The sequence below is a fragment of the Arvicola amphibius genome, chromosome 3 (assembly GCF_903992535.2).
Source record: "Arvicola amphibius chromosome 3, mArvAmp1.2, whole genome shotgun sequence".
Taxonomy (NCBI): domain Eukaryota; kingdom Metazoa; phylum Chordata; class Mammalia; order Rodentia; family Cricetidae; genus Arvicola; species Arvicola amphibius.
Window position 1 is genome coordinate 148,171,699 of NC_052049.1, and position 14,337 is coordinate 148,186,035.

General features: G+C 43.5%; 1 protein-coding gene across 2 annotated transcripts in view; it reads right to left on the reverse strand.

Moving 5' to 3' along the window:
- Filip1 (filamin A interacting protein 1) overlaps positions 1–14,337 on the reverse strand; it is a 173,798-nt gene that overhangs the window by 92,662 nt on the left and 66,799 nt on the right. For both annotated transcript variants that reach the window (XM_038324384.1, XM_038324383.1), the window contains exon 2: positions 12,833–13,111. In XM_038324384.1, the coding sequence (XP_038180312.1) occupies positions 12,833–13,105 (273 nt within the window). In that variant the 5' untranslated portion in view covers positions 13,106–13,111. The remainder of the gene's footprint in view (positions 1–12,832; positions 13,112–14,337) is intronic.

Genomic DNA, 14,337 nt, shown 5'->3' on the forward strand with positions numbered 1-14,337 from the left:
GCTGATAAATAAGAGGCAGCAGTTTTTGCCGGCAAAAGTGTGAAAACATAGAACCATGCAAGACAAGTAAGCAAAAGATTGCAGTAACACGCACCTTGGAGTCATCAGCTCCATGTTTGAGGATTTAACCCACAGAGAATGATTTGCACGTATGATAAGATAAACATACAACATAGACATGCAGCATTAATATGGTGACCAAGATTCATCTATACACACACATACCCAAGAACAATAAAAGTTTTAAATAATCCCCATAGGGCTGTGAACTTGCGAATGTGTTTTCCTAACCACCAGTTCTGAAATCTGGGCGAGAACAGCATCTGCTGTGATTGGTGCACATTGTTTCTTGCTTCCTTTCAGGCCCTTGATCAGAAAGTGTTTAACATCAGAGCAGGCATTTCCAGATAGCAACAGCTGCTGTTTGGAAAGGATGATAGAAATCCTGCTCGGAGCAGGCAAGAACATGCATTGTTGGTGTGCAGGACCGGTCTACAGATAGAATTACATGTGAGCTGGAAAGCCCAGGTAACAAATATTCTTTCTTTAAAAAAAATTTTGGGGGATATTTCATATATGTGAGCATGCAGGTGCCCAAGGAAGCCAGAAGAGGGTGTTGGGTCCCCCCAAACTGCTGATACAGGTGGCAGTGAGCCACTGGATGTGGGTGCTAGGGGCCACACGTGGTTCCTCTGTACGAACAGCAAGTTCCTTAACTGCTTAGCATTTCTCTAGCTCCCAAATAGTCCTTCTAATTCAGAGTTTATGCCCTTCATTTTTATTACACATGAATATTTTGCTGAAATTATTTCAGCAATTCTCTTCAGTGCCCTGTTTTCCTCTCCAGTATTCGCAAGTTGAGTATAAATATTTCCTGCTGACAGAGACGACACGGGTCACTTGGGGTCGTTCACAGCTTCAAGGCTGGTCTGTTACAGGTTGACATGGGACTTCTGAAGTTCAGTTTTAATCTAGGCACTCTGAGAGATCTCCTGCAGACCAAGGGGAGGGAAAACAGAGAAGAACAAGAGAAAGTACTGAAGAAGGAACCATCCTTCATCCACTGACTTTATCCAGTGGTTTCCAAGAAAAGAGAAGGCAGTGAAAGAGGTTAAAGACTACTGAGGGCATCTGTACACAATGTCAAGGTCTACACATAGGTAGTGCTAGTGCAGTGGTATCATCAGCTTAAATTTACTAGATTCTGGGCATTGTGTCGGGCATTTTATTTGGCTTTATTTTTTATGGTATTTGGATCAAATCCAGGACCTTACACTAAGTTCCTGGTCTACCACTGAGCTATATCCCTAGTCTATACATTTTATTCTGTTTGTAAAGCCAACAAATTTCATTGAAAACTTTTTATTACAATGAAGAGACTCTAGGAATGTGCAACCCTAAAGAGAACCTATATATACTACAACCCTCTCCCCAGACTTAGGGACCACTGTGGAAGAAGGGGCAGAGAGACTGTACATGACAACATTATCTTCCAGATACATACAAGAAGTCACAGCAGTGTGGTGGCATACACAGAACCGGTGCAAGTCTGAGAGAGACCAAATCCCAGCAGGGAGAAAGGAGACAGGCACATAGTTCCAACACAAGCCATGGTGACGTGAATGGCTATTATTAGCTTCCAGGAGAGGGAGAGACAGTTTCCTCTAATGAGTGTAGGCCTTGGTAAGCCCATCACTCTCCAATGGATGGTCACACAAGGATATCTCAATAAGGACGGATATCTGGGCACCACAAACTGATCATGAGGGATTAAAAAATAAGTGGAACACACCTTTAATCCCAGGACTTGGAAGGTAGACTGAGCTCTGTGAGTTCGAGGCCAGCTCTGCTCTACAGATTGAGTTCTAGGTATTCAGGAATGTTATACAGAGAAACCCTACCTTGAAAAACAAAACAAAATAATACAAAGTTGAGTAAGGAATGGGGGTAAATCTGAGAAGAGTTGGAGAGACTGAGTATGATTAAAGCATATTGTATGAAATTCTCAAAAGAACCAATATTTTTTTAAAGAAAGCAAATTATATTAAATTTATTTATTTATTTTAGTGTTTTTGTGTGTGTGTGTGTGTGTGTGTGTGTGTGTGTGTAAACCATGTGGATCTTGAGACTCAAACTCAAGTCATCAGGCTTGGCAGTGAAGTCTTTCTCTGAGCCATCTCCAAGCCTGACAATGTTCATTTTTAATATTAAATAGTAACACATAGTAATCATATAAGCTAATGGATTTTTACTGTGGCATTTCTGAACATGTACACAGCATATTTTAACCACAGCTGCCTTCTGCCATCTCTTGATCTCCTGCCTCCCTAATTAGAAACACTTCATATGATAAAATGATGCCAACCAGAAAAATGCACCTGACAGAAGCACACCTCTTTTCTTTAATGCTTTAAATCACCAAACTACAAACCTGTTTAGGTGATTAAACTTCTGTTGCTAAGAAACAGGAAAAAAAAGAGCAAGATGCAGTTGCAATGTAGCTTCAGTTCAGAATATGAATTAGAGGCCAAAAATGTAAGCCAGAGCTTGAAATCCAACAAATTAAAAACAAATTGTTTTATATGGAAAGAATCCTGTTGGTAGGTGACTTAAACTTCTTCCCCTTGTCTACAGCACAGGACTCTTTGCCCAGTGTCTGCTTTCTTAACTCAGACTGCTAATACAACAGTGATACATTGCTTTCTTTGGTGTGCAGTGTGGTGATTCAGTGCAATTTAAAATCACTAGCAGATAGAATTTAGTACCAGGCTGAAGTTTTAAAAGACAATTTAAAAGAGAGTATGATGCCCAGTCTATAGGGAAGTGTGGAGGGAAAGGGCTCTAGCTTTGGAGCCCTGGGATGTGATAAGCCTTACAAAGACATGTTCTGGGGAAGTCTCCTAAGCCTCTGAGCCTGTCTACTCCTCAACCCACCCAGAGGGGAACAGTGGTGGCTAAATAGTGACACTCCTGTCACAGCAGGCAGCAAAAGACGGACAGATGGACACTGTGGATATTAGGTTTATTTTTCCCTTTGCCATTTCACAGGCCATTCGTTTGTTGTAATATGGAAACAAGCACCTAAGTAATCACAAAGCCCACAGTGGGCTGCCCTCTCAGCTCCCGCAACTACACACTTTCATGTGGAAGAGGTGCTGGGCTTCTTAAAGGAAGAAAGTCCTGAGTAACCTGTTATTGCCACTCAGAGTCTGGAGATTATGATGGAGACGTTTGCGGGGCAGAAGTCCACCTGGTTTCTGCTAAGAGACAGCTCTGCCACTGATAGTGACCTTATACATCCCAGAAAAACACTACCTAAGGTGCTGTGGTGTAGACACTGTGACAGGCAGAAGGGAAGCCAGTGTACCAACATGATGACGTGACCAGATGCTTCCTTGAAATCTCTTGGTCATGGCACTGAATGTTCTGTCAGAGCCAAACCTCTGCATTTACCATGTGGAGCCTTTTAGAAAAAGTAAGAGTCCACTTTTTTAAAAAAAATTGTATATTAACCTGTTGGCGCGATGACAGGGCCTATCTTTGAGACGCCTGCAAGTGTACAATATTCCTTAACATGAACCAGTAGAAGTCTTGTCAGAAAGAAAGTACAGAAAATGATGGACGTGAACTCACTTAAGTGAGGAAATATGGACTTGGGTAGGCTGAAGAGACAAAAGCATTTGGTCAGGGGAGTATCTGGGGGGAAAGGGGCCTTAAGTATTCTGCCTAAACTCATCAGGGATGGAGACTGCCGAAAAGTCAATGACATATACAAGCACAGGCACTTTCATTTATCTAATTAAAGTGGCTACTTAAACTAATTAGCAATAGAGAGAGATGACTCAGAGGTTGAAAGCACACTGCTCTTCCCAAGGACCCAAGTTCAATTCCCACATTCACCCTGGGCAGCTTAGGAGCACCTCAAACTCTAGCTCCATGGCAACCAATGCCCTCTTCTGGCCTCCACAGGCACTGCACTCATGTGCACAAACCGGCACACAGACTTGTGCATACACACAATTAAAAAAAAACCAGGATATATATATATATATATATAATTTACAAAGTCAAAATACAACTTCTCAACATAATTAGCTACATTTCAAGTAATTACAAGTCACATGTGACTAGTCACTACCATGCAGGTTGGGGCACGTACAGAACCCTCTCTGCATCAGAAGATCCAGTGAGTAGCACAGGTCTCGTTTGTTCCTGAGCTGCAGTGGAACAGGGCCCACAGACCTCAACATAACTGATTCCATGATGGAAGTACCACTCAGGGTGTAAGACTCAGCATGGAGACAGCACTACCAGGCAGAACAAAGACCTAATTCATCAATTCGTGGTTCTGAGAAAGTCTCTAACTGTACTGGCCTTGCTCTTGGGCTTCCGTAGTTCTGTTTCTGGCTAGCTGCTCTTGTTAGCTGAAGTATGTCAATCCAGAACATGGTTTTTATGCTTAAAATCTCACCCTGAGAAAAGTTCAGGGCTACACTGAGATCCTAAACACACAGTGTAGTCACCGGCTGACTAATAAAGACTTTCTTTTGGCTTAGATCTACCCGAGCAGTCTTCTCTAGTGGGTACCCCACAGCAGGAGACCCTGCAGTACCCATGTGTGCTTGACCTCTGCCCTGGAAGCCATTCTAAAATCAGGAGTCCCTTCTGCTCCAAATCCATTTAATGTGCACAGACCCCAATTTTACTCAAAATTGGCTCCGTACAACAAATACACATATACAACATATAATTGGGGTTATTGACATAGATAATTGGAACAACTGGATAGAGTTTACTCAGCTGTAATGACCGATAGAAAAGGCAGGTCACAACAGAGAGGAGGGGGTCTCCATCTTTTTTTAAATTAATTAATTAATTTATTTTTTTGGGTTTTTCGAGACAGGGTTTCTCTGCAGCTTTTTTAGAGCCTGGCCTGGAACTAGCTCTTGTAGACCAGGCTGGCCTCGAACTCACAGAGATCCGTCTGCCTCTGCCTCCCAAGTGCTGGGATTAAAGGCGTGCGCCACCACCACCCGGCATTAATTTATTTTTTATTATTATTAAAAATTTCCGCCTCCTCCCCACCTCCCATTTCCCTCCCCCTCCCTCTACTCCCCTCCCCCTCCCTCTCCAGTCCAAGGAGAAGTCAGGGTTCTCTGCCCTGCGGGAAGTTCAAGGTCCAGGGGTCTCCATCTTTAACTGAGCCCGCAGCAGACTGTTTGCTTCTGTCCAGATTCCAGCAAACAATAAAAATACTTTTCTGGGAGATTTTCTTTATTAATATGTTTCCCCCCACCCCGACTTCTCAACACCATCAGAGTTCTGCCTGTACTATCAGTGAATATATTGTTCTCACTGCAGACTGATTCTACTAGGAACGTCAAATCTATTCGACCGCAAGCAGTGAAAATCAGACAGCAGAGTTCTTTGTCAAAATGCAGACAATACTGCCACCAGATCCTGAGGCTTTACAGTCAACAAAAGGCCAGATCGGATCTTGATTTTAATCAGAAAGCAGCCTGCCTTTCTGCCTCCTGATCTCAGTGAAGACATGCCATGCCCAGCACTCTGATCCTGTCAGTGGTGTGAGATTTCACCGGGCGCCTTGCTCAAGGTGACCTCAGTCTGATCTTCTAAAGATGAAGCAGTGGAGAGCAGGTGAGTCATCGCGCTAAAAAGCCAGAAAGGGTAACTGAAATCCAGCACTCCAGAAGCATGGGGTTTCTACCAGAGGCCATGCCCCGTGACAAATGGAACCCATTTAGAAGCAGAAAAGCTGTAGCCGAAGAAAAAGGTGATGTATTGCATCCCTTCGAGACGAGCTTATTGTGCTTGGCTGCACTGAGTGATTCCATCCGAGTTGATTGTGCCTGTCTTCAGTGGAGTATGACAGCTCTTTTTAAAGATGACAAAAGCGGGGCTGGAGAAACGGATCAGCAGTCAAACGTGCATAGTGCTGCAGGGACCTAATTTAGCTTCCCAGCAGCCTCATGGCATCAGGTGGCTCTCAACAGCCTTAACTCCAGCTCCAGGGGCCCAGGGCCTCAGGCAGCTGAACTGCTGTGCTTGCACACAAACACATACAAGTAATTAAAGATGGATCCAGCGCCCCCACCCCAAAAAGATGATCAAAACATACAACCAAAGCAACCCCAACCAACCCTGGAATCATTATATGTGTGGTAGAAATAGCATTGCAAATATTTCTGACCATTCTCAGTAATTCAATAACAACATGATTTTGTATATGATGCTTACACTTTACACAATTCAAATGTGTTTTGAACACATTAGAACATCAATCTTGGTCTGGAGAGAAGGCTCAGTTCATAAAGTTCTTGCATGAGCACACACATGTGCACATACAATACAGAAACCTTTCTCTGTTCACAGGCATAATCATGTATACACACACTAAAATTGATATTATGAATGCTTCAGATTGTGTATAACTATTAAAACATTTTGAGATTATCAGTCACCAATAAACTAACAAGGATGATATATGCCTAGGCCCTTTCTAGTCCCTTCTTTAAAGTTTTTGTTTTTTGGCAACATAATATAAATATATAAAACACTAGTAGAACATGTATAGATGGGATGCTATAATTTGTACCTAACAAAATTATGCAGGATTTTAGAGCAGAACAAGGACAAGTGTTGAAGGGAATACACACACACACACACACACACACACACACACACACACACATATATATATATATATATATATATATATATATATATATATGAGACTTCACAAAGGAAGTAAGCCTTTGGTGGTTTTGAAACACATATAAACTGGTAAAAAAAAAAATTAAAGGATAACACACAACAATTTTCCAAAAGAGACCAAATTTTGTCTTGCAAGTATTCTCAGTGTGAAAGACACAGGAGATCAATTCCCCTTGGAATGGTGATAGTGTTTGAGTTTGTGTTTATGAAGGTGGGTGGGAGTTGTAGGAGAGTTGTCTACGCTGCCTATTTGGGTAGGACTGGTCATTTAAAGAACACTAAAAATGACTTTTCATAGCTAAGGAGTAAATAGTTAACAGAGACTACCAACCAGCCTGAGCAATCTCAATTTCAATCTAATAAAGGCTAATAAGGCTGTCGTACAAATTCCTAAGCGAAAGAAAATGACATAGTCAAGAGGAAGACGCTGGCAAAAGTTGTCCCCTTAGTCATCTGCTGACCCCTTGGCCTCCAGCTCTCATATTTGACCAATGATTACAGACATGGTCTCCATTCCAAATCCGCCTTCATTGTAGGTCTCAACATTTAACGGGAGGTTTAGTCCCTACCTAACCTCAGGATTTCTTCACACCATTAGCTCCAGCTGCCTTCACCGCTACTTCCAAGACCGCACTCAGTATCTAGCTGTGCTAGTTAAGTCAGTGTCCTACGTGCCAAGAGGCACATCTCCAGTCTTCCCAGCACTCCCTTGGTCATTCTCTGTTGGCCTGCTCATTCACACAATAGCTAGCTCCTCCTTGCTGGATCCTCACCCACTCTCTCTACTTCCCTGTTTGTAGGGCCCGGGTCTGCCCTTGTTCCTGGGGCTCATCTTAAGGACAGTTTTTGGTCAGATGACTAAGCATTCTGTTTGTTCCTGTGTTCCCTCTGCCCCACCTAGTGATTTGCTGTAGGGCATTGTTGACTCTATTGTTGGTATGGTAATTTCCCACCTGCCTAGGTGGAAGTCCTTGTGCAGCAGTTAGATATGGTAATTTCCCACCTGCCTGGGTGGAATTCCTTGGGCAGGAGTGGGGTATATAAGATTTTCCCCAAGGCTAAATAAATGGCATTCGGCTGATCTCCTTCCGAATGACCCAGGTCTCTTTGTGTGTTCTTTCAATCTCCAGGCCCTTGTCCGACTCGCGTAAGGTACAGTGGCGCGCGAACTGTACCGAGGGGGTAACACAGAATCGGGTGTTACACCTGTTCTGTCTTTCTACTGCAGCCACTCTGACAACTTTAACCTTAAACTCAACACCATGAACTGTGTGTCCTTTAAAAAAGAGCAGTTACGGCGGCAGATGCAGTCTCAGTCCCTGTACATCTCTCAGTAGTGACCGTATTATCCACGACAATCTTCATCTAACACCTCACCCCCAGCGGGGGGTGGGGGATGATTCAGCACGTAGGGATCTTCTTAAGGACCAGTGATTATTCCGCATCTCTCAGTGGGACGGACATCACTTTACTTGAGTGAGACGGGCAAGCCTGTCTGGTTGCTCTTTCAACTGCCTTCTCCTGAGGAATCAAAGTTTTCATCCTCTTGTTACTCAGAAGATGGAGGGTTTTCCTCCATTTCCAGTTCAAGGTCCAGGTTAGTTCCCAAATCATGACTTAGATTCCTTCTCCCCTGTCCCCTCCAAGATTCTGTCATCAACAGTTCCTTCACTGCCATTATCCTTGGCACTGTTTCTTTACGGCCCTGTAACCTTGTGACCCATCAATACAAGTAAAGTCCTTTAATCATAGAAAAACCTTCCCTGACGTCATTCCCCTCCAGCCGCTATCCTTTCTCTGCTTTCATTGTTCAGACTTGTCCAAGTAGCATCTGTATTAACCAAATTTAGCAACAATCACACCAGAAGGTAGGAAATCCCCCTGCGTACACCAGGGACTGAGGCGAGGCCCAGAGTCAACATTCGAGGGCCAGGCAGCAAGTCTTTAAAATTCCACCACATTTCTCTGTAGGAGTTAACTGTCAACTCGCACTGTTTACGTCTCTTAAAGAAAGCTCAAAGAAGAGAAAAGGAATGTGGTGGCTTCAAACAGAGGTTAACGCGTGTATTCTGAGGGCCTTCGCTGTGAGAAACATCTTTTACTGTTCAGCTAAGGGGGGAAGAAATTAGCTCCCACAGCCATGCATGAGTGTTTATTTCAGATTTAAATACCTCTTAGCCATTTTTTCTAAATCCTTAGATTTCTGATAGACATGACTTTCTATTTCTTTAGCTTCCCTCCCTTACTCTCCCCACTGACAGCAGGCTTAGAATTGTTGGGATCATTCTGGAAAGCATTCCCAGTGGATTCAATTCAGAGAGCTCCAGCCCCCCCCCACCCCCCCAGGCAGAGCTCTCTGCTTAAAATGATGGACCGCTCAGCTCTCTGACACCTCAGGGTATGATAAAGAGGATCATAAGTTTGAAAAATAGTGTTTGAAGCTCTCCCATAATAATGTTCCTCAAATGTGGTAAAACAACCACTATTAAGTGATTATTAATTAAAGTTCGGAGAATAAATGAATTGCCTTGGTGAGAAAGAAGTGCAGAGAACAGGTTTCCCTCTCATAGATGGAGAAGTGGCAATGAATTAATGAACAGTCTTAGAGAAAATGGCTAGAAATTCTGAAACGGCAGAGCAGAGGGAGCTAAAGACCTTTGTGCTTGTTCGACTGTTTCATAAGCCGTGTTTGAAATACATCACCTTTGCCAGTTGCCTAGGGTTAGAGATTGATTTCTCAGTGTGTCGGCAACTGTGTGACCTAGCCTGAAGAACACCAAAGCCGAGAGAATTCTGAGATATTATCTGTCTTACCTAGTTTTCTCCGAGTCTCTGTATAAGCAGGGAGAAGAGAACAAAACATAACAAGAAAGGGAGAAATAATGAGACCCAATTTGAGGGGTTTTCCCCCTAACATGTATTGAAATAGGTAAGCCAAGGGAATTTACAACATAACGGGCTTCTTTGAGGCAAGAAGAAGAATTTATTCATGTCTTGTTTCTGACTTACTTTACAGGAATGTACTTTTGCCAAGTCTTTTGTGCTGTGGTTTTCATGATGCGAGCGCTACTCCCTTTGAAGTTGTGTTTGTTTTAGCACAGCCAAGTTGACTGGATTCTTAAAAGTGCTATTTTAGAATAAATACAAGGAGAAATGAATCATGGGGCCCAAACAATGGTTTGGGTGTACAGTTTCATTACTTCCAGTTCAGTCTGGGAAATATGTAACGAGTTTTTCACCCAGAGAGTAAAAATGGCCCAATTTATTAGAAAGCACGTGTTACTGGAAACAGTCAAGGACAGAACTGTAATAACAGTTGATGCCAGCGACACTGGCTGGCCCTGGTGCTGAGACAACAAGCCTGTATCTGCCGAGGTGTGGAGTGAAAAGTCTGGAAGACGTTCTTCTCCAACAGACTTCACCTTTGTCTTGTACCTTTGACACTGTAAGCCCATTTTCCTGTGCATCACTATACCTCCTTGACTTACAGATGTGTCCCCCTAAAGCTTCCTACTTGCACCACTTCTGTAAACACCAGCCACTGAGCAGTGACTACAGACCCCCAGACTTGCATAGTGCCCAGCATGGGCATTCCTACTTACCCCATCTTTAATATTTGCAACACATCCAACTTTGGGCTCTGATCTCACTCTGCCCCTCTGATGAAACAGAATTCTTCAATTTCTCTTGCTTAAAATGTATCTTTCCATACAATATCATTGGTTTGTGATTTTACATGTGACTTTACATAGAGGAAATTCTGGCGGTCGAGGGTAAATATAAAGTCCCCATACTCTGCCCCCATGTGAACATTCCCAGAATGCAAGTGGTAAGACAGACAGGGTATTTATTGGACTGTATGTAACAAGGAATTTAGATCTATAGCAACTATGACTGAAGGACTGACGCCCCTTGGGCCAGGACATAGCTGTTTGTGATAGAAAGGAGACAGAAGGAGTAAGGCATCCACAATTTGCATTACCGTAACCGTATCATATAGAAGTCATCTCTAGAGCAAGGGCTGGGATGAGCCACATAGAGCCAGCCCACTAAGAGACTGGAGGTCGATGGAGGTCTGAGAACCGGCACTCTAACTACGCTGAGCCATTCCCACAGTCCTGAGCTGACAGTAACTTACTTCCCAATGCACACGCCTGCCTTTTCTCCCAGTCCCAGCCTTTTAGACGGAATGCTTTCCCTTCTCCTGGCCGGCAAGCTTAGCAAACAGCCAGCACACTTTCATCAGCCCACTCACACTTGCTAGTGTGAACAGCTTCCCGCTATTAGCCACAACACCCCCCTGAGATGCGGTGGTGCTAACAGACAAGTGTCTACTACAGAAACATCTCTGCATCTCGAGGTGCCTCTGTGTGCATGCGTCTGATGATTTGCTTTGCAGCTGAAATCACTATGGAACTCTTTGAAGTACCAGTCCCTTCACCATCACCCCTCTCCCTGATGAAGGATACTGTACACATTTTACTTTCTTGTGACTGACTGGGAACACGTGTAAGGGAAGCATCCAATATTCAAAGAGATAAATTAAAACGCCTGTCTTCAGGACATCTGTCTACTTTCTTCGGGTTCCCTGGAGTGTGAGCTTATCTTCTGCATACCAGCCTAGAATGACACGTAGCACCACTAGGTCCCTAATAGTCACATGAGTGGCCTCGGAGTTCACGGTGATATAATAGAAGTGCCTGCAGAAAGAAGGGCTTGCAGGAGCCACAGAGTCACAACGGCCGGCACAGCTGAAATCATGTGAGAAGATGACCTCGCTACGGAAGGCTATGAAGATGGCACACCATGCTCAGTCCCCAGTGGTCGCTGGGACACAGCTGGCTAAGCTGGAGTCGTCATTTAACTCTACCCCATAAATGTAACAGACAAAACAATGGCCATGTTTCTAGGAGCAGTGACATTATTTTTAGTAATGGTTGTGTTCTGGAAAGTTTCTCTTTTGCTGTGAAATTTCAATGATTTTGTTCAGTTGTATTTGCTTGTGTTTTTCAAACTTTAGTTCTGGGTGTTTTATACTTCTCTTTACCCCAGAGGCTTCCTTATCTGGACACACACAGAGATGGGAACAGGCACACAGTAGCCGCACTAACTATGAATAGGCTCTCTCTGGCACTGACAACACCAGCAAGGCAAGGAAGGTTTCCTTCCATGCAGTTGCTAGTCTGCCCTTGAGGCTCCTACAAGCTTAAACAAAAACAAACTAACAAAAGACTAACAAAAGGAAAACAATAACTTCATTCTTAAGTCATCCTGTCTTTGAAAAAAAAAATAGTTACTTTTCCTTTACTGTCAGAATTAATTGTCTTAAGCTCAGAAATTAAAAAAAATTGATCTGTTTCCTGAATACCCCCCAAACACAGACTTCTTGGGATGGTCCTGGCTCATGGAAGCTAGAAAAGTTGGTGTGGGTAGGCAGAAAGACCACTGGACCAAGAGCTGGGAGTCCTCTGAGTAGAGATCTGGACGTATCAGCTCTGGCTCCTAGCATTAGCTTCATTTGTAAAATATGTATAATGATGTCTACATTTTACCAAGGTCAAATGAAACAACAGACTTGAAAATGCTTTGGGAAGCCATTCAGGCTCTTCACAATGTGATATATTCGCTGGGTCTCAATTCTTAAGACAAGGCAGAACCCTGAGGCTGAGAATTACGGAGAAATGAAACGAAATGAAGCAGAACGGCTGTTTCAGCAAAGCTCTGTCTTTCTTGCCCACTCTCCCTCCCTCCTGGAACACAAAAGTACTAAATGCAACGGGCCTATTCCAACATTTCTACACCTTTCAGTCACAGCCCTGACCAAATAGGAGAGCCTTTCCAGAATCGGAATCAACTATTGGCTGAAGTATATCATGGAGAAACGTTGTGCTTCTAAGGAAACTGGAAGCTGGAGTCCGCACCTGGTCACTTGTCAATTTTTAAACAAATACTTATTCGGTGAAAACCTGTGCCAACATTAGGATTTAGATATAAGGAGGAAGATGCTTGCAATCCGCCGCGGGATCGGGACAGCGGCTAGGTCCTTACTCTCTCGGTCGGGAACTAGAAGCAGGCGCCCTGAATGGTCTGACTGTACCTGTAGCTCCCCTTCCATTATGCTCAGGAGCTGGATGAGATCCTCCTTGGATAACTCCAGAGACTTCTTAGTCTTTTTCTCACTTTCTCCAGATGGTTTGAGGTGCCGTTTGACAGTTCCCGAGGCCATGACATCATCTTCCTTCCGATTTGCCTTGTTCTTTTTTGCCTCTTCTGAGGGGCCTTTGTCACCAGCATTGTTGATGATGGGGGACTTGGAGCAGGAGATGTGCCCGTTAGACGGACTTTCTCCGCCTTGGTTTCGTGACCTCATTCCCACCTGCAACACATGAAAAGAGACGTTCTTTACCATCACTGAGATTATTTTTGTCTAAATACTTAGAAACTTATAGCAGCTTTACAACTTTGCCAATAAAAAGAAAAAAAAAAAAAAAACCCAGCTCCTGTTGGCTCCCCGGTAGCCTCAGTGAATACGCTATTAATGTTTCCAGGAAAATGCTTGGTTGGTCTTCAGGAAAAAGTAACAACATCTCAAGCCAAGCTCAAGATTGGCATCAACTGTTCTCAGTCACTGGCAATGTTCCTTGAGATCTCCCTTCCCAAAGCATTTATTAATGAAATAAGCACAGATGTGAATTCTCAAAATTCATAGCCCAGTAATCCTAAACATCATTAATGTTTGCCAAAAGCAATAATAAAAAAAACCTATTGCAGCCCAGACAAATAAATGTGACTGTGGCTGTCCAAGGATGGGACCCTAGGATGCGAGACATGTCACCAGCAATGCGTACATCCTGTCTCTCTGCTGAGATTCCACCTCACTAATCATCAGTTAATAGGGGACAACAGCGGGCGGGGTTGTAGGGGAACTCACTGTATCATGTTTGAAATAATGCTGAGACTCTACATAAAACCACTTACTGGAAGAATCAAACTTGAAGCATCCCCAGGGGTGAGCTGAACATGACAATAGCAGGGTAATTCTAGAAGGGACAGCGCACAGTGATAGGGAATTTTATTTTCCATAGTCTCTTTATTCAAGGTGGGTTTTCCTTATCAGTCACTAACAGTGATAAAAATATAAAAAGTGGAAGAAAATGATCAAGTTAAAAATAAAAATTTTAAACAATATTTTCTGGAGCAAAAGGGAAAAGCCACAGCTAAGATATGAGCACAGCCCGTGGGGAGAACATTCTAGTCATTATATGATGACTGTTTTAAGACCGTCTCTCTGGTACAAGAGAACAGGACCAATAGAGAAGCTGCAAGCCAACACACTGAGCTCAGAGGCGGAACTTAAGTACACGGAAGAGAGCGCTTTGGCCTTAAAATTTGCCTACGGCACAAAAACGCTGCAGCAAAGCAGGTGGTCGGTGGTGTTTGACTGAGGATGCCGGTAGGCTCATCTATTTGAATGTTTGCTCCCCAGTTGGTAGAATTGTTTGGAAAGGATTAACAGGTGTGGAGGAGGTGTGTCACTGCGGGGTGGACTTCAGGTTTCAAAAGCTCACATCATTCCCAGTTAGCTCTCTCACAAGCTTTGTG